This window comes from Mytilus edulis, chromosome 4, assembly GCF_963676685.1.
Source record: "Mytilus edulis chromosome 4, xbMytEdul2.2, whole genome shotgun sequence".
Classification (NCBI taxonomy): domain Eukaryota; kingdom Metazoa; phylum Mollusca; class Bivalvia; order Mytilida; family Mytilidae; genus Mytilus; species Mytilus edulis.
The window spans coordinates 2,753,466-2,773,767 of NC_092347.1; the positions used below are offsets into that span (position 1 = coordinate 2,753,466).

At 32.7% G+C, this 20,302-nt stretch overlaps 2 protein-coding genes and 1 long non-coding RNA gene across 3 annotated transcripts; 2 read left to right on the forward strand and 1 right to left on the reverse strand.

Annotated features, from left to right (window-relative positions):
- The first annotated feature begins 4,436 nt into the window (after nt 1-4,436).
- LOC139518752 (uncharacterized) lies at nt 4,437-8,503 on the forward strand. Its single transcript, XR_011663443.1, has 3 exons — nt 4,437-4,667; nt 6,789-6,877; nt 7,322-8,503. It is a non-coding gene; the product is annotated as an uncharacterized lncRNA (long non-coding RNA).
- A 161-nt stretch (nt 8,504-8,664) lies between these two features.
- On the forward strand, nt 8,665-15,280 carry LOC139518358 (uncharacterized). Its single transcript, XM_071309913.1, has 5 exons — nt 8,665-8,728; nt 9,859-10,088; nt 10,843-10,996; nt 13,629-13,868; nt 14,770-15,280. The coding sequence occupies exons 2-5, from the start codon at nt 9,888-9,890 to the stop codon at nt 14,982-14,984; spliced, it is 810 nt and encodes a 269-aa protein (XP_071166014.1). The 5' UTR covers nt 8,665-8,728; nt 9,859-9,887; the 3' UTR covers nt 14,985-15,280.
- A 2,573-nt stretch (nt 15,281-17,853) lies between these two features.
- Nucleotides 17,854-18,528, reverse strand: LOC139518627 (uncharacterized). The gene has a single exon (XM_071310104.1). It carries the CDS (start codon nt 18,526-18,528, stop codon nt 17,854-17,856), a length of 675 nt encoding a protein of 224 aa, XP_071166205.1.
- Between the last annotated feature and the right edge of the window lie 1,774 nt (nt 18,529-20,302).

The window sequence follows — 20,302 nt, forward strand, 5'->3', positions numbered from 1 at the left end:
GTTTAGAACCCTCTTTTAAAAATGACTGGTCCCGCCCCTGGGTATCTTTCACTTTTTGCTAAAATAATAGGTACATTTTCCATCCTTCTATGAAACAATTTCATAGCTAGTGTGTCCTAACAGCTGTTCTAAGACTAAGCGTAAAGAAAGTTAACTTTTTAATTTTTTAAATGTTTAAAAATTACTTCAACTTTCACCAGTAGGAAATAATAATGAGATTACCAATTAGAAACATTATTAATATCATAATAATTAAACTTAAGATAATAAATAATATTTATCTAATAATTTTACGTTCAAACTTATGTTCGCATGTTTTCAGATACCATCTCCAATATAAAAAAAATCACATCATGAAAAAATTAACTTGTTATGTGTTCCTCTTCTACTAGCTTCAAAATGTATCCAAAATCAAGAATGTGGAACATACTCTATCTGACATAATCATTTAGTAACTGATGCAATTAGTGTCTCGAGCTCTTTTATTCCCGTCTTGAACATAAAAAACTAAATATAAAATAAACAACTCTGCTAATGCTCAGGTTGGTTGTCATATCATGAAACATAGTTAATAATATAGAAACCAATGGGGATAACAAAGAACTTCTTTAGTCATACAAAACACAGTCAAAAACCCAAACATACTATCCACACTGATCTGTGTCCACACTTGTAGTATATAAATTTATCTTTGTGATATAACAAATTGTCAGAGTAGTAAAGTCAAATTTAGTTATAGCATTAAGCTTTGCTTCATGATACACCTCTTTCTTTAATGATATGATTATCGTTATCATAATCAGTTTTGGAGTTCCATAAATGTTTTATTCCAAATTGTACTTGTTTATTATGGAGTGATCGATATTATTCTTATGCAGTGCTATCGTAAAAAAATATGCAAATTGATTCGCAGATGCGGATCGATCGAGGATTTGAAAAGGGACATAAGCAGAGACTTATTAAACGTCTAGTATGCATTAAGCATGTATGTCGGGTATCCACGAGGGGACCCCAGTATCCTTGACCCCCACCCCTCACCCCACCTCTAGTAAACTGAGCAAAACTAACCTCCAATTTCTTGAACTGTGATGAATGTTTCATAATCGAAACTGGAAAACTATCCCGTCTATGTTTAACTTGTCTTTCCTCCTTTTGATGTCCACTGTCTGTCATCTTCGTTGCACGTACATAGAGAGAAATACCAAGTGATCATATTATACAAAATTACAGATCAGTGTCATATAAACTGGTCCGCCGTTCCATCTATACAATGTAGCTTCGCACCGTCAGTGTAGCGATAAGTGAACACAACAGGGGTCCAGTTTAAGTGTCCTGCGTCTTGTCATTAATTATCTTGTGTTTCCATTTGAAGACTTCTCGGCATGTGGTAACACTATGGGCCTACAATCAACGTACGCGTGCATTACATAAAATTGATAAGGCTTTTAAGCCGCGTTTGTTGTAATTAGTAATAATTATTTTACAACTTCTGATAGATATGCGGCACTTGTTTGCTAACATACATTAAACAAATCGAAGGTTGTAAATTATTTGAATCTGTGTCATTTCATAGAGGTTTTTAATGTATGGTCATTTTATATCTTTCAAATAAAATAATATGCTAAACAAAAATGGACAACTACAAAATTATAATGGTCTGGATGGATGGTCCATCGATTTTGTATTCTTTTAATTTTTAAAACATTTTTTCTATTCTTTATAATTTTGCTCATTATTCTCTATTTGATCATCCTTTTATTTTCTATTCTTTATATTTTTTTGTATATGCTATATGTTTTGTCCTTTATTCTGCGTTTCCCAGTCGCGTGATTTGATATTCTGTCAACTCCAACAAGACCCTCAAGTATTATTACCGATAAAATAGGCGTTTGAGAATGTGTATCATTTTGTCTTATTCTTTCTTTTATTTGTTTTAAAAGATTGGAAAGTAGGTATATATATATGTATGGGTGTTGCTGAATTTATGGACACTTAATGGTGACTTGGGAATAGAATTGTCTTCATCCGCCAAAATAGAAAAAAATGTAAAACCCGTATAAAAAGTTTACCGAACTTCATCCTGGTCTACCCTTAATTTATTACAGGTATTCCCCATGCATGGTAATACGTATGTATTGTTTTAAAATAGCTTTTCGTTCCGTGCATGCATGCATGAACTATTTGACACTGCACGTTCTCAGTCTGCAACCACCAATCTGTCAATCAATCGATTTTATAGAAAAGATGTATCATATCTTACATCAAAACAATGTATAACGCCACCCGTTCATCTTTTTCTACAAAATGATATATGTGCAGATCACACTGCTGACATTACTAGACCACATATATGACACTTCGTCTATACCTGAGGATGTGGATGGGGGTTTACAGAATAGAGAATAATGAACAAAAAATAGAAATAATAGTATCGGAAGTATTGGAACAGAATATAAACAAACAGGAACATAAATTGTACGGCTTCTAATTATAAATGATTACAGTTCAAACACAGCTGCATCATACATTAAAGTTAACGGTCAGTCAGACAGTCTGCTAAAGTTCACGAAAACAATAAATCTACAAATACTTAACACTCTAGGCCAAGGCAAATTAAATACCGATCTTAGATAAGAAATAAATGTGCAAGTTTCACCCTATGACAGTTTTTAGATAAAAAAAAAAAGACGATTTTTAAGTTTGCTGAACACATGTTTAGGCTAAAATTACGTGCATATTCAGGACTTGAACAAAATAACAATAAATCCAGTAGATATAGGTTCGTAATGGAATGTCTTCATTGACTTTGTCTTGTGTAAAAAGCTCTTTTGAAATCCCCGCGGGTTTAAGCAACATTGAAGTAAGTGCTTTGGTACTTTCATAGTTTATATATTTTTTAAGTTAATTCGCCATTTATTATTTTATTATTTACATGTGAAACAATAACCCGGATAAATCATTCCAAAAACATGATAGTGCTTACATTTTATAAGAGGATAACGAAATTAGAGAATTATATTTATTTAGATTGATATCCATGATGGAGCAAAGTTTCAACCACTTTTTTATGTCCCTTTTTACCATAAGATACTCGCGTCATTATTTATATAAAGAATGATGAGGATGACGATAATAACGATGTATGATGTCCAGTGGTAACTATTACATACATACACCCAGAATGACAACATGCTTTATGTTATTAACACGTTTTGTACTAGACAAACTGAGTCAGATGTTTTGACGCATTTTTCAGCAGATACAAATAACTTTGTAAGAAGACGTGCCAAGACGCATTATTCTAACTTCAATCGTACCAGTATTCAAATGCTTTCATTACTTATAAACGAATGTTTTCTTAACCTTCATTATTTGTTTGATAAGAGCAATGTTACAGTAATATCATGGAAAAACCATTTTTACGGAAAGCTGGAACACTGAGAAGCTAAGTCAACAGTGTAGTATTCCGGACGTCAACACCAAAAAACAGCATGCAAATATATATATGGGGGGTAAGTATACCATTATTTACACATCAGACTGTACTAGTTATATCATAACTTTGAATACACCAAACTAAGTACTTCATATCTGAGTAACAGGCAATGTACGTCCTCAATTTTATAGAACTAATTCATAACTTTTTGTTTCATTTGTATTCATCTGTCAAATGTGTGTGTTCTGCAAGGTTCAGCAGTCCTTACCCTTTCATTTGATATATGTATCTTTATTACTTACCAAAAATGATTCTGCATATAATATAGTTTGATTTAATCACGTAAGAACTACTAAAATTTTTAAATACGTACTTCTTTCCTTTTTGATCGCACCCGTAATGGTTGGTGTAACATCTTACGAAGTCTATTCATTTTTTTTGGCAAACTATTTCGCTCTGGCTGTTGCTAGTGGTCGTCTTACACGTGCAGTGCTGTGAGATACTTTTCGTTCCACGTTGAAGGTTTAATGTGACTTACAGCGCTGTTCCTTTGCTTAATTTTTTAATGTGTTTTTTTAATGTGGTTATATTCATTTTCTGTCACGGATTGATACCCAATATTCTTTTTTGTTTTTCTATGAAAAAAATGTTCCTTTAGAAAACATATTGGTATATTCCAAACTTCGATTTTTTTTTAATAACGTAAATGATTTTTAATTTTAGCAAGGAGGTTATTGTGAGATATTCTAACCTAACTAAACGAAAAAGAGAATTGTAATATAAAATCTTACGATTCTAAAGTTTCTTCGAACAAGATTTGTTATCATATGATATGCTAATTACCCATATCATATTTTAATGACCACATACTGTGCCCATCGTGATCATATAAACCCTAATAAATTATAAACATTCGAATGTAAAATTTCGCACGATAGATAATGACAAACAAACGACGGAAATTACATAATAAATCCACAGCGTGTATCTTAATATATTTGTCAGTACATGGATAACCCGAATAATCCAGTCGTTATATTACGATCACTTCGATCACTCCATTAACCATTTCCTCGAGAAAGTAGTGGATAGGGGCGCTGAATTATTCGAGTTAGCACATGGAGGAAAGATATTCAAAGATTAGGAGCGACGATTCAATATCCATTTGTGTATTGTATTTGTCGTGGTTGAAACGGCACCAGGAACATATCAGGATAGACAACAAAAGTCTGTAAGTATCTATTTTATGTATTTATAAATATTAACATAGATCCTATAAGCCTGTCATGCCTTCTGTTGACAAATTTTCTTAACTATGCACTTTTTTAGTAGACCACCGATGTCCTTTTCGAACTAAACGAAACTCTTTGAAAAGACACACCTCAGTCGAATCTTTCTTCTCAAATGAATGCCTGAATGGTCATCAAATTTATACTTGTTATGGGCAAAAAATGTATTAATTCTGACTGCAAGGAATTTTAAATTGTAAATAATATACATTTTATCTCGAGGGAAATGTATACACACTTAGACAACAGTGAATTTTTCATAAATAATATATAATGGTAAAAGTGTAGCATACACATGATATATATCATGTGTATATCATGTGTATTAACTATTAAACTCTGGAAGAAATATAGTCAAGCATGAATACAAATTAATGGGTCCTATTTGGAAAACAATAATTTTTCTCAGAAAGGTATCTCTTTCTTCAGAGGTTTATATGAAACTTTGATGTCTGTTGTGCAGTGATGGTTTTTTTCTTTCTCCGACGCCTGTATGCGAGACATAGTAGGTATTGCAACCCGTCTGACAGTTCTCAATTGACTGCGACCTCATTTTTATGGTTCATTGGACAATTTTTAGTTGTGTGGTTGGGTCAATTTTTCGGGCATTATAAGCAATAGGTCAATAATATGTAGTGTATGGAACAACCATGACAACTGTGGTGTCATGTCTATCTGTCGGGGTTAACATGACCTTAACCTAATTGTTTGATGATAAGATGTTGTATTAAGATCTGATTCTCAGGTACTATTAGCAACACCAGAACACACCCACAAAATCGCGGTCATATACAGCTTGTGAACTGGGATGATTTTTTTGTATTAAAAAGATATTATGTATGGAGAATTTCATAAAAAGGTATCAAAAGCCCTCTCCCTTTTTTCAAAGTCTGATATTTGTTTCCTTTCTGTTAAATTCAATAGTTTTTGTGTCTCTGGTCTCAGACCACATGCAATTATTCTTCTCCTTTGCTACAATGCATCTTTTGGTAAACTTTGCACCGCTCCAAACATGAAATAAATGTAACTGCTTATATTTAGACCATATTAGTCTAATAAAATATGCTTCTATGACAATCCATCAGTGCTTTTTCTTTTGAGGGCATTATTAACATGCCAATGGTAGGATATGAATCTTGTATATATGACTGACCGACTAAGGCTAATTTGAGGGGTGGTCGGAGGGGTCCTGATCCCGAAATCCCGGGCTTAAAAACATGAAATCCCGAGATGCAGAATTTAAAGAAGTTCATATCCCGAAATCGAAAAATATATTCCCGGATCCCGCAAGGGTCAATCCCCAAATCCCGAGGTCCCGAAAAAGTCCTGATTCCCTCTTATCCCTACCCTACTTTCTTTTTTGCCAACTCACTACTTTCAATTTCAACAATAAATTTTATGCCCCTTTTTTTGGCATTGTGTTTTCCAGTCTGCGAATCTGTGCGTTCGTTCGTTTGTTCGTCCTTCCGTCTGTCCCGCTGCAGGTTAAGGTTTTTGATAAGTAAGAAAAAGGCGAGACATTTGCACTCATATTTTGGTAATAAAATGTGTAAAGTGTTGACAAAAGTACATGTACCTAAATTTCAATATATTTTTGTATCAGAGTGCCGAAGGCGCATCTTTAACATTTTGAGAGGAAAATGGATATTTTGTTGAAGGGGGGAATGTGTTGGGTACATTACTTATACTTTTACCTGAGGAAGCTGCTGTTCTTTTTGAAACATGTCTTACTTGTTTTCTGGTATGTTGAATGCGGTAGGTAAAAGTATTGTCAACACCAGTCCTGTGTTTTGTTTAAAACTTAATGAAACCTGTTTTTAATTGTAATTTGTGTCTTCAGTTCGCTGTCTCCTAGGCATGAAACATTCATCTGTTTTAAGACTCTATGATTGATTGATTGATTGATCATGACTGGCTGAATGTGCAATGGCAAATATTACATGCATATTCAGGAAGTTGGGAACGATTCATGCCAATCCTGATAAAAAATAAAGAAATATGCCTGAAGAAAAACAATAACAGAGTAAGTGTTCCTGCATTTTAACTTCAAATATTTCTTGTAGAGTGAGAAAAATGTTATGAAACACCAGCAAAAAAGATTAGATTGTTATTCAGTCCTGACTTATACAGTGTTTCTGAAGATGGAGATTAGGTATGCAATAATGAGTTTTTAATTTGATAGAGTGTTGACTTTTAAATTGTAAAAGTTTAATGAGTTACTGTACGTTAATCCCTTTATTGTATAAAAATTCAACAATTGCTGTTCAAGTGCATAGCATAGCCATCTTTATCTTGCTGTACATGTATCCAGAGGCAATATATATATATATAAGAAGATGTGGTATGGGTGCCAATGAGACAACTCTCCATCCAAGTCACAATTTATTAAAGTAAATCATCATAGGTCAAAGTACGGACTTCAACACGGAGCAAGACTGTTATTAATGACAATTAAGAGAGTGAATAATATTATATAAACAAAATAGACATCATAATTAAAAGAAAGACAGACAGTTTCTTCATCAAATATAATAAATTTTGGTATGATAACTAAAAATGTTTGAAATTGTTTTGAATTTGTCGTTACTTCTTTCAGATCAGGCCTATCCAGAAGCAAGAAAAAGAACAATTCATAGCACGTACATCTACAGAGAGAGACATGTTTTAAAAAACAGATTTATTTTCAATTTTAGAAAAATCTGTTGAACTTTTACTATTTCTTATCTGTTTATTTACATTTATATGTTGATATTTTGTTTTTTAAAATTGCTGCACAGTAATTGTATTCAGTCCCATATAACAAAATCAGCTAAAGAAATTGATATTTTCATATTTCAAGGGAGTGTCCTTTTGCATTGTTGATAGCAGATATAAGTATTGTCTTAAGTTGGGTTTAAAAACAGTCAGATCGCAACTTCAAATAATATACATTTTTATGAATGTTATATGTCATTAAATAGACATGAAAGATGGAAAATTATATAGGAACTCATTTTTTATGACCTAAATGTATTGTCAAGGTAAATTTCTTATTTGAACATATTATCAAAAACACTGCTGGTTTAAAATAAAATTATTCTATGTAGCCTAATGTAATCATACAGATCAGTATATTTTTTCCTAAACAAATTTTACATATTTTTATAACCAGAATAAATTTATTCTGTTTCTCAACCTTAACATAATTACTGTACTATCAAAATACATTTATTTTATATATCATAATACTTTTAATCCACATTGAATGTAGAATAAATTTATTCTGTGTCGCCTCCTTAATATGATAACTGTACTTTCAGAATAAATTTATTTTATATATTATTATACAAGACAAAAATCACATTGAACATAGAATAAATTTATTCTGTGTCTCAACCTCACCATACAGATTACATTACTTTCAAAATAAATTTATTTTATATATTATTATAATCATAAATGACATTAAATGTGAAATAAATTTATTCTGTATCACAGCCTCGCCATACAGATTACTGGACTTTCAAAATAAATTTATTTTAAATATTGTTATAATCATAAATGACATTAAATGTAGAATAAATTTATTCTATGATTTTCTCTAACTGATAATAATATCAAGGCTCTTTATAATAAATTTATTTTATAAATGATTAAATACAGAAAGCACCATGCATTTAGAATAAATTTATTCTAAGTTGCATCATTTACGGAGAGTTAAATGAAAATGGACAGTAAAGTGTAGAATTCAGTATAAATTTATTTTGAAATGTATCAAATAAATACTAATATAACAGAATTGTCTTTGTTTTTCATGATTTTTACTCAAATACATTGGTTATAGAATAAATTTATTACGTTCTGGTCCTATTTTTGCCTCTAATTGCACTTGTCAGAAATTAGAGTGAAAAAAGAGGAAAATTGTTTTTTTCCTTTTTTATTCTGCTCTCTGTTTATAGCAGGTTGTGTGCTGCTGCAATTTTCTCAGTATTTACCAGTCCGGTTCTCTCAAATACAGTTGATCGTAAGTAAAATATACTTTACAAAAAGACACATGCATAACAACTTTGAGCTCTCTGTATATATATAATGTTTTAAAATAATTACCAGAATGAACAACGTTGAAAACGTAAGATTATCAACCAGTGGACAAACTTGCTGGACATTGTATTTGTTAGAAAAAGAACTCGTTTCGACTACGCAAATTATCAAAAAGTATGTAACTGTTTTGTAGAGTTAACGTATAATTACGAAAAAGCAATATTTTGCATGCAACAAATCGAAATCTTCAATAAATTACATCGCAAATGACAGTTTACTTGTAAAAAGCGGCAAAATTCGACAAAAAACATTCTTGCAAGACAATTACCAGAAACCGTGACATTTTTAGTTGTGGTTTGAGTGCTGCCAAAATTCGGTTTCAATATGTCATATTTACATGTAAGTACTTTGTGAGCATAATATATGAAAATGAAAATTTATATAAACTTATATTTTAAAGACCTATACATTTTGATAACTTACCATTTTCCTAAATCTGACCATGATCAAGACTATTTATTTTTGTCAAAAAATACCTTTGGTAGTTACATCAACGCATATTCAGTAATGTTGTTATACTTTATATCATTCATGCGAATTTTCGCGGATTTTATTCTTTTTCGAAGAGAACAAACACCCCCGCCAAAACTCGGGGAGTTATCAGGTACTCCGGAGGATAAACAGATCCTACTCCTCATATGATAACCATCGTGTTGCTGTAGGGCACATGTGAGGATCAAAATGCATTAAAAATAAATATATTCGGTAGCTAATGAGAGTAAATATAATCTCAGGATTAGATGTAGCATGTCATTTACTAAATACTTGAGTTTATTTGGTCCTCCATATATGTGCGTTTCTGAAAGTTCAATAACTGTCTGAAATGTTCGAAACTATATAGAGATATCGGAAAAAATTCAACTATTCTAAAAAACCAAACCTTTCACAATTAAGGAATCAATTTTAGACAAAAAAGACACCAAAATCCAAACTGTTTGCTAATCACACATATGATCATATTTATAATAAAACAATTTTTTAACGGATAAAGACGAAAAAATTAAACATCCTTCTATATTCATTAATTTAATATACTCATTACCGCTTTTTCAGTACTGTTTAATTCCTACAACTGTGATGAGATGCCGAGGACGGTTTCTCTAGATAAAACCTACACTTTATCATGGTATGGTAAGACAAGCCCACATCTGTGTACGTTTAATTTTACTGGTGGTGGTAATGGAGAGTCCTATATAAACATGCAACTTTGTTTTGAGTCTGAGGAGTATGACCTACCATCGTATGATGTAAAGCTTATAGTGTCAGACGAATCTCAGAAATGGGTAGGTTTAACTTTTGGTAAATAGAACATGTAGATGTCGGATACTAAGTATTGGTTTCGGACACATCAAATATTGACATTGATGTACATAGCTTTGATCGTTGTCAATTGAACTTTGATAGATAGTTGTCTCATAGGCACTCCATGATATATCCCTACCTATGCATAGGCGATTTGCCAGCTTACATTGTGACAAGACACTCTTAGTTTTAATGTGCGAATTTTATGCGTTTGTTTTTTTCTACATTTGCTAGAGGTTTAAGGGGAGGGTTGAGATCTCAAAAAACATGTTTAACCCCGTCGCAATGTTTGCGCCTGTCGCAAGCCAGGAGCCTCTTGCCTATGTTAGTTTTGTATGATTTTTAATCTTAGTTTCTTGTTTATAATTCGGAGTTTAGTATGACGTCCATTATCAATGAACTAGTATACATATTTGTTTAGGGGCCAGCTTAAGGACGCCTCCGGGGTGCGGGAGTTTCTCTCGGTGCATTGAAGACCTATTGGTGGCCTTCGGCTGTTTTCTGCTCTATGGTCGGGTTGTTTTCTGTTTGACACATTCCCCATTTCCATTCTCAATTTTATTTACACATTGTAATAGTCAACTGCCTAAAGATGTTTATTTGCTAGACAAAACAGTGTTTGTTTAAATGGAAAGAAAATGATTAAGTGTACCTGATCAATACATTCACCTTATTTGATGTACATTGCTGTTGTATATAGTCAGTGCACCAATTACTTCTCCTATATATATACAGGTTTATGATGGCTCACAGCAACAGATTGAAAGACAATGTATAGAGAGAGCCTATGAGATAATGTTCAAGATGCAACTAACAAATTATTATACAGAGTCGTCATGGAAACTAAAACTGAAAATAACAAGTGAAAAACTTACAAATGTAGACGACGGTTGGTATACCATATACAATTAAGAGGGTCAATCAAATGTACTTGTTTAGTTGATGCTGTTCAGTATCACTTTAAGCGACTTTAGTAATAGAATGATGGCTAGTTTTTATTGGCGGAAAATGCTAAAGTCGGGGTCCTTGGAAAGAACCGGCGACAGTTGGCAGGAAAACTTTCTTAACTTGTTAATAACTAGTATACTTTTATATCTTCGAAAATCTTACATTTATTTTACACTGTTAAAACTTACCTGGTAAAGTTGGGTTACAATGTGACAAACCGTTGATACATTGTATAGTTTTTTTATGCCCCACCTACGATAGTAGAGGGGCATTATGTTTTCTGGTCTGTGCCTCCGTCCGTCTGTCTGTGTGTCTGTTCGTCCGTCTGTGCGTCCGTTCGCTTCAGGTTAAAGTTTTTGGTCAAGGTAGTTTTTGGTGAAGTTGAAGTCCAATCAACTTGAAACTTAGTACACATATTCCACATGATATGATCTTTCTAATTTTAATGCCAAATTATAGTTTTGACCACAATTTCATGGTCCACTGAACATAGAAAATGATAGTGCGAAGTTCAGGTTAAAGTTTTTGGTCAAGGTAGTTTTTGATGAAGTTAAAGTTACATCAACTTGAAACTTAGTACACATGTTCCCTATGATATGATCTTTCTAATCTTAATTCCAAATTAAAGTTTGACCCCAATTTCACGGTCCACTGAACATAGAAAATGATAGTGCGAGTGGGGGCAACCGTGTACTATGGACACATTCTTGTTTAAAACAGATAAAATGACTGCAATATGAAAATACGAGGATATAGTATGGTTGCCGAAGGGACAACTTTGCACCAAAGAAATTTGACATAGAAGTCAGCATCCGTAGGTCACTGTATGGCTTTAACATGCAAAAAGCTAAATCCAAACCGTATACCAAGTTTTTAAAAGTTCCGACATGACTAGTAAAAATACAATCCAAACCAAAAAAGAACAAAAACAAACACGATATACAGCAATAGACGACAACCACTGAATAACAGGTGTCTGACTGGAACAGTCATATACACAATATGGTGGGGTTAAGCATGTTTGCGGGTGCAAAGCTATCCCCTAACATGGAACCGTGGTGTTACATCACCACAAAGAAACACACTATAAAACCAGATGATTAGGACTTGACTCTACACAAGGCACACTGAAAAAAACACCAAAAGAGCTCAGACATAAAGTATCGATAAGACAATACTCGCGGTAACTAAAAAAAGAAGATGTGGTAAAAAAAACTATGATTGCTACTGAGACAACTCTTATGAGATATCTAGATATTGGAATAAATAGCAAATGGCTTGCCATAGATTTCCCTTGATAAGGCGGGTTCCTGCGGCCCTTACCTTGAGAGCAGATTCTAAAAGATGCATCACGGTGGCCCCATACTCCATAGGTAGTGTACTTGCTGCATTATTTGGTGTAATGACCTTTGACTGTGCATTAAGCACATGTGAATGTACAAGCCTCACAGTATCTAGACCAAAGCTTGCTATCATTCCTCTGTCCATGACCACCACAACCCCAAAATTTGGCTCCAGCTGCTTGGGTCGTTTCTGAGTATTGCATGTGGCACTCATGGCACTTACTCATATTGCACTCCTTGTGACTTTACCCTGCTCTTTCTAAGCAATAAATGATACAGTCTCTTCTAGTGTGCTATCGGTCTTGGAGTCACCTACATATAGCGGGTCAGACATAATTTCTGGGTCTGCAATACCTCTTACTAAATTGTCCTTGATTATCTAATCACTTTAAAAAAATATATGGTTGCAAACCATTTCTTTGCATGTTGCTTTAAACTGACAGAGTAATGCTTGGCCTCTGAGACTGGCCAACAAAACCTGATATTTGACCCAGGTGATTTAGGCATTCTGTTCAATTTTATGCGTTGGACCAGTATGTTTTCTTCTTTGACGGACAGCCTTTTAATAGCATTTAAAAGATCTATCTCTATCGTACTGGCGACATCACCTTGAAGGTCACGCATCATAATGCCTATACGAAGATTAGTGTCACAGCAGTAGAAAAGGGCAGTGGACAAGACATTGTCTGTGATGGCCATCCCTGTTTTATACATTTTCCACTGTCTGGTGAATGCCTACCATCGATCTTGATCACATCCTGCAGCTATAATAGGAGGGTCTAACTTGTGTGTTGCTGGTTGGGCAAGAGATGGGTGGACTGTTCTGTCATGAATCTGCAGAGCAGCGGTAAATGCTTCATCCAAAGATTTCCAATTATAGCCGTATACGGGGCACTGTAGAACTGGCATATTGTGAAATTCACCATGTTTCAGCTGTTAGTTGAGTATCAGTCATAAATGAGAGTCAACATCTTCCTAGGTTTATATCTTTAAGTTTAAGGATGACTGATACCTGAAATGTTTATATACACAGTACATAGTAAATGTTAAGTTTCTTATTATAAAACTAACAAACAAACAAAAAATGAATGGGTAATTTCGGAAATTATTGTTCTCACTTTATAGTTATCTTTTTAATTCTAAACCACGTCTTAGTCTTACAATGTAATAAGCAAAGTATTTTAAAACTATTTGAAGGCATTATTGAGTTCTTCGATATATATGTTGTAGATTGGAATGTGGGAGATTATATACAGAACACAGCCTTAGAAATTTTACCCTTTCTGATTGCTGCTGTTGTATTATTCTGTTGCTTTAGAAATGAAAAGCTGAGAAACGGATTTTTTACTCGTATACGAAAACTTCTTAAAATTGGCAGTTCCAGCTCGAGTCAACAATCTACAGATACTCTAAGAGAAGGGTCAAGACGATTATCCATCAATGAAAACCGTCTTAACTACGAATCAACGGGTAAAACATTAATTCTTATCATTATTGTCATCACTTGTCAAAATTAGCATTTTTTATATTAGTATACATGTAGCAACATAAGTTACATTTCAAAGCGTAAAAGGTTTTCGCTAAATCTTGCTTTGACTTTTTGTTAGATATTCGGAATCCTCTTGTTTTGTCCATGTACTACTATTGAAATTTTTGCCCGCTTACTCCACTTTTCTTTTCATAATTTAATTACAAATCAGATTAAAAGAACACTTTTGAAAATCTTATCAAACCCTTTCTTCATATTTTTTTTAAAAGTACCATATTATGAATGTTAAATATATATGAAAATTCGATAGAAAATTAATTGTGTATTTCCAAATTTCCATGGGCAAATTTGTTATAGCTTTAATACCTAAACAACAAGCACAACCCTACAATTTGCTTCTGTTTTTATTAGTCCCGTCATTTTCAACAGTCTTTTGAAAAGCCTGTTATTTTGAAAAATAGTAGCGAAAATCCTCAAGCATATTGTGTGAATGAAATTACTGAAGGAATAGACGTACGTTTTACGTGAATGTGTGTGAAGTATAGAGTTCAAAACTATACCGGTAATCAAAATATAAGAGCCGGCTAAATAGCTTTAGTTGAAAAGTGCACATTATACAAAACATTGTACAAAACATGCAAATGTACAATAGATATATAATACAACAAACTTTACCATTTAATAATGAAAAAAAATATCAAAAGACTACTAAAAATTATTGTATATGTAAGTTTAAGAGATTCGTGTTTTATTATTGTAAAGATAATTAGAATAACTATGTGAGAAGTGTTTACAGTTGGTTCAAAGAATACTTTGAAATGTTTTCTTTCTAAAGATATTTATCTTTATTTATTTATCTTATTGTTATTGTATTTTATTCAGATATAACACATATGCAAGACAACGATTCAAGAACGTCATCAGAATTCTCATTGACGTTTCCATCTGAACAAGGAGAGTTTGCCACGGGACAATGTGTTCCTTCCGCGCCATACGAATTATTGCCACCTGAACCGCCTTCAAATGGACCACAAGCACCACCTCCAAGCTACGATGACGTGGTTGGAAAATCGCAAATGAAATCGGGACTTGGATAAAAATAGAATTTTAACTTTTATCTTGAAAAATTTATTTTATATAATACTTGTGCAATATAACATTAAGGCTATAACATCTATAGATTTGGGTTACAGTCATTTCCATTTCCAAAGAAAGAACACATACACTTTTGCATTATAGTATTTTCTTTTTTAGAATTCCGATCTTCCCTTTTCCACAAAAAGTCGATGATCTCTAATTGTAATTTTTCAGTTCTTTCAATTAACGTAAGGTGTATTCCAATTCTAAAGAAAGAGGTCTTAATGTATTACTAGTAATGTTTCATTTTATTTTTTTTCGCCACAATAAAAAAAAAATCATTGGTTGACTTTAAATTTTCCCTGGCGGAGTACTAGTATTGCAAAAATGACTTATTTCTGAAACATAGAACACATTATAGACCGCCTTGGTAGTCTCATGAAAGCCTGTTTATCTCGAATGCATGATTTTTGCGCGAATGTGGCGTAAAGCATTAATCAACAATCTTTCAACCAATCTATCAAGCGATTGAAGGAGGTCATAGGTTTCGAATCGAGGCAGGGTCTAACGAAAGACTACGAAATTGGTATGTGCTGATTTTCTGCTAAGAACTAGGAAGTTAGAGGGAAATCTGGTTGGCTCGTACTGGGACTAATACATTCGGGTAGAGAGATATATGTCTTCCTGCGGACTGTTACTAGCGCATTACAAGTCCGGCTTATTGTGTATAGATATAAGAAGATGTGGTATAAGTGCCAATGAGACAACTACATCCAAGTCAGTCTATTTCTATTTTTATATTTATGGGGAAAGACATGCTATTACACCTGATGGAAATCGACAATTCATCGTTATGATGGGGAGGGGGCATCGGTGTAACAACTTTTAGTATAAAATGACATGAAGAACAAGACATCATCTTCTCTTTTTTAAACTACATGTTCATTAAAAATTCTCTTTAACTGCATGATTTATTCACTTCTGAAATAAAAACTCTTTAAATTAGCAAAATATATTCAGCAACCCTCCATTTAAAAAAAGATGCAGATAGCCTCACGGTAGAAAATACGAATTAAATACTTCTAGAAAAAATGCACTAGTATTGTCTTTAAACAGTAAAAGATATATTTTTTAACTAATGTTGAAAAAAAAAATGTACTAAATAGTATACAGTATGACATTTTTCTGGTTGTTTCACATTTGACATTTGTCAAGAGTAAAACAGTTCATTGTCGATTGAAGTTACCTTTTCGTTATTACTCAGTTTTCTCCTTAGATCATGTACTTTGGATAACAGCGAAACAATAAATTAAAATGATAGGGAACGATTCTGTCACCTCTTTTAAATCACCAGTCAGTTGACAGACTTTTTCGAAACACGTGACTGACTTGTTCAAATATGAGTAAAAGTGAAACATTAGCCATATTCTTAAGTATCTGAGAAATTTTTGGGATGTCTAGAAATACTTTCGCTAGTCATGTCTTGGTGTACAGTGTCAACATGTGAAAATGATACTATTGGGATTTTTTTCTGAATTAACCGTCGTATATTAAGGAACTTCAAATCCAATAAAATCACTCAAACGACCGACTTCAAGGTTTTAAGTACACGACAAACTAAATAAACATGAGCATACAGACCTTAAAAGAATATAGCCAACAGCTTGCATTGCATGATGGAGTTGGGAATGTAGTTTCTTTAACATTATTGCGCATGTACAAAAATAGTAGGGCGTGTTTGTATGCGACACACGTAATGCAACATTAGCTAGTATGTTTGGTTTAATTATTATTCTTAAATTTAAATCTTATTATTGAAATTACGGGGGCTTTCAAATAAAGAAGATATAAACCAGTAATAGTTTAATTTTGGCAGCTTGAATTAACATATAAGATACATAAATAAGTATAATTTACACACAAAATATTCATATAATACAATACAAAAGATACACATACGAATAATCTAAATAAAGCGGGCCTAAAAGAAATAACAAAATGCGCCAAACAACCCGCCAAAAAAGATTAACAAAAACAAATTGTACACACACGCAAATAGAAGAATTGAAACCCAAGGAATGAGACACTTCCTTGTAAGTTCCAGTTGAATATAAAAGACATAAGAAACTTCCTTTATACGACACACCCAGAGAATATGACGAACTTCCCTGTAAGTGCACTAACTTCAAGTAAGCTTATGATCCCAAAGAATAGTACACTCCTTTGTAAGATCAAAATCCTAAGGGATAAATTGCTCCCTTATAAGATTAACAACGATGACCTCCTAACAATATACAAAGCATACAAACAAAAATTTAGATGATTATCATAAAACAAAAGGTAGATAATACAGATTATATATGACTCATAACATGTTGAAAGCATCTGCGAAGCTCGTATAGATCAGCTTCATTAAGATGCAACCCTCCGTCCTTAAAGGCAAAAAGAGACCTAATAGGACGTCCTCTTACAAGAAACCTTTTATATGATTTTATAAAAATAATGTTATATTTAGAACATACAGAAAGTAATTGCCTATTAATATTAGCACATTTAAAACCAGTTAAATCAAAATCTACAGGTCTTGGTAAAATAGAAGATATATAAAGCTTGACATGCGGAGACAAAGATTTAAATTTTACAAATAACTCTCTAAAATCAGCAATGATACGATCTACAGAAAAGTCTCTTACATCGTTAGTTCCAACATGAATAAGACAGTAAGAATAGTTACTTAAGTTTATTTCACCTTGATCCAGTTTCTTGTTAATAGTGGAAATACGAGCACCACTGTAAGCTTGAAGGTCCATGTTAGAAATGCCAGATAAATGTTTACAGATTGAATCGGATAACACCAGTACATGTTTGTTGGTTATGTCTGAAAAAATATTATAAAAGTTTGGCCATTGACTCTGCAACAGATATTTTCTCCTGCATAGTAAAATTCAAATATAGCTTATAGGCATCACTTGCCCAGTCACCGTGCAGCTGTATCAGTTCACTAGGGACTCTAGCCTGAAAGGCAAATGACGCACCTCCCCGTCTAAAAGAATGTGTAGAGTAAAGGCGAGTATCTCGTCCAGTCAATGAAATGATACGCTTAAGTTTAGATTGAAACTGTTTGTAAGTTACTGTTTTAAGACTAGCATTTCTCTTGATAACAAAAGCAGGAGATTCTTCAGGAGCAGGAATCATGCGGCACATTCTATTGTATGCAGTAACGGGACATAAAATAGAATCATCTATTTTGACCAAAGGTATTTTTAAAATTCGTTCACCACATTGTATAGTTTTAGTCCATTCAAACACCACAATAGCTACTCTTTCATGCATAAAAACTTTGCCTCTAGTAAGTTGCCTTTTATAATCAAAAGAATCTACAGAATCTGGCACTAAATTAGACTTACGAGACATAAGAAAAAAGGCAAATAAAAATAAACACCAATACACAATATCTGTACAATTATCAAGGTCTAAAAATTTAAGCATCTCTTTTAGCAAATCGGGAGTAATAGGCCTAGCTTGTCTAGGACAGTGTTGTTTGACTCTAGAAATTCCCGCCATTAACAACTTAAATTCAAAATTATCTAAAGGGGGAAATGGAAGATCTAAATAAAAATGCATAATTTTAACACCATTGATATAATTCCTGATAGAATCAGTCGATTTGAATGATCGACTTAAAAATTGCGCATAACAGTTAATCGTTTTAAAAGTGACAGGAATAGGAGCAACATCAAAATAAAAACAAAAGAGCAAAAAGGCTCTCCATTGTGAAACTAAATTTTTCTTAGTTCCTACTGCAAACGCAGACTTAGTAGACTTTTTAACATCTTTCTCTAACTGTTTAAACTGAACATCTGAAAAAAGGAATTATGTATATATATGTATATATAAATCACCAACTGTGACTAAAAGAAAATAGGCTGTCCTCAACTTCAAATTCCTCTAAATTCGAGGAAACAGAGTTAAAAAATTGAGTTCGATGCAAATCAGACAAATGCCAACGACCCTAAAAATTTTACGTCTAATTCAAACAATCGAAATCAAATAATAAAGATATAACATAACAGTGTGAGCAGGTTTCACTCACTTACAAATTTATTTATATTTTATACCTTAAGGCTATCCAGTCAAATTAACAGACGAATTTCAGCCAAGTAATTACTGGTTTTTAAATTATAAAAACAAACCTATGTATCAACAGTATTGTGTGAATTATCAAAATCATTGTAATAAATTACTTTGCTTTTCGTGGGCCCTCAGGTCAAGGACGTATACAAATCCTTGTCTTATCTTATATTCAAAATAGAATAAAAACAGGAAAAAGCAGAAAAATGCATATCACGTACAGTTACAGAAAGTTCAAACTGTCAAGAACGATGTACTTCTTCTTCTTCTTCTTCTGGAAGTCCACCCTATCTACAGGGTCACCGCATTTAAATTTTTTGTTTATTTTTAAAATTGCGTTATTTAAAATTCTATCTACTGGTTAAAATTTAAAATAATATTAACAGAGTTAGAATAGGATAAAACTAAATATTAGTTAAAACAGGAACTTGTATGTACACTATACATTTAAAATTATAAAATGGATAAAAGTAATATCTTATCAGTTGTTTAAATTCTCTTAGCAAAGGAAAGTGAAAGGAACTACTAATCTGTACTAGTAATTGGTTAAATTTATGGACTAGTATGGTTTCTTAATAAGTTTAAATATATGTAATTATTAATAGATAAAATGGTAAGGGATACGAATAAAACAAGAAACTTGTAAAAATTAGTTTTAAGTAAAACAGTAGAGTTTGTCAATAGAATTTGGGTCTATAAGATTATTTACAGGGGTAATTAATTCATATGCTCTAGTTATGGTTTAACTATGAATTACTTAGCTACATCACCTAGTATTAATTAAGTATATAGACAAAGTAGTATAATACTTGTTATATGTTACATGCCCACGACTGACAGCCACTTGTAGTTTAAGCTCAGAACTCAACTGATTGTTCATTTGTTTTCCAAAAGTTGGGTTCTTTTAGCATGCAATGCATAGATCCAGTCTTTGCAGATTCGTTCTAAGTCTCTCTGCTGAGGCACAGTTATAAGGTCGTTACTAGAACAGTCAACCAATAATTCTAGAAGATCCTCATCAGAATCAATTATACTGCAATAGTGGATATGATTATCCTCTAGTAGGGATTTTAGTCTATCTTGATGAATTTTTCTCACACAATTCAGACTTTCACAGTTGATTAGGAAATGTTTATAATCCTCAGGTCCTACCATGCACAATTTGCATTCTGCAGATTTTTTTCCGTCAAATCGGTTGGTAATACTT

Bases quoted from the DNA above. Each gene is read 5' to 3' on its own strand.
- LOC139518358 (XM_071309913.1), top strand. From the start codon at position 9,888: ATGCCGAGGACGGTTTCTCTAGATAAAACCTACACTTTATCATGGTAT. The intron at 10,089-10,842 runs GTAGGTTTAACT...ATATATATACAG, and splicing joins CAGACGAATCTCAGAAATGG to GTTTATGATGGCTCACAGCA. The intron at 10,997-13,628 runs GTTGGTATACCA...TATATGTTGTAG, and splicing joins ACTTACAAATGTAGACGACG to ATTGGAATGTGGGAGATTAT.
- LOC139518627 (XM_071310104.1), bottom strand. From the start codon at position 18,528: ATGGCGGGAATTTCTAGAGTCAAACAACACTGTCCTAGACAAGCTAGG.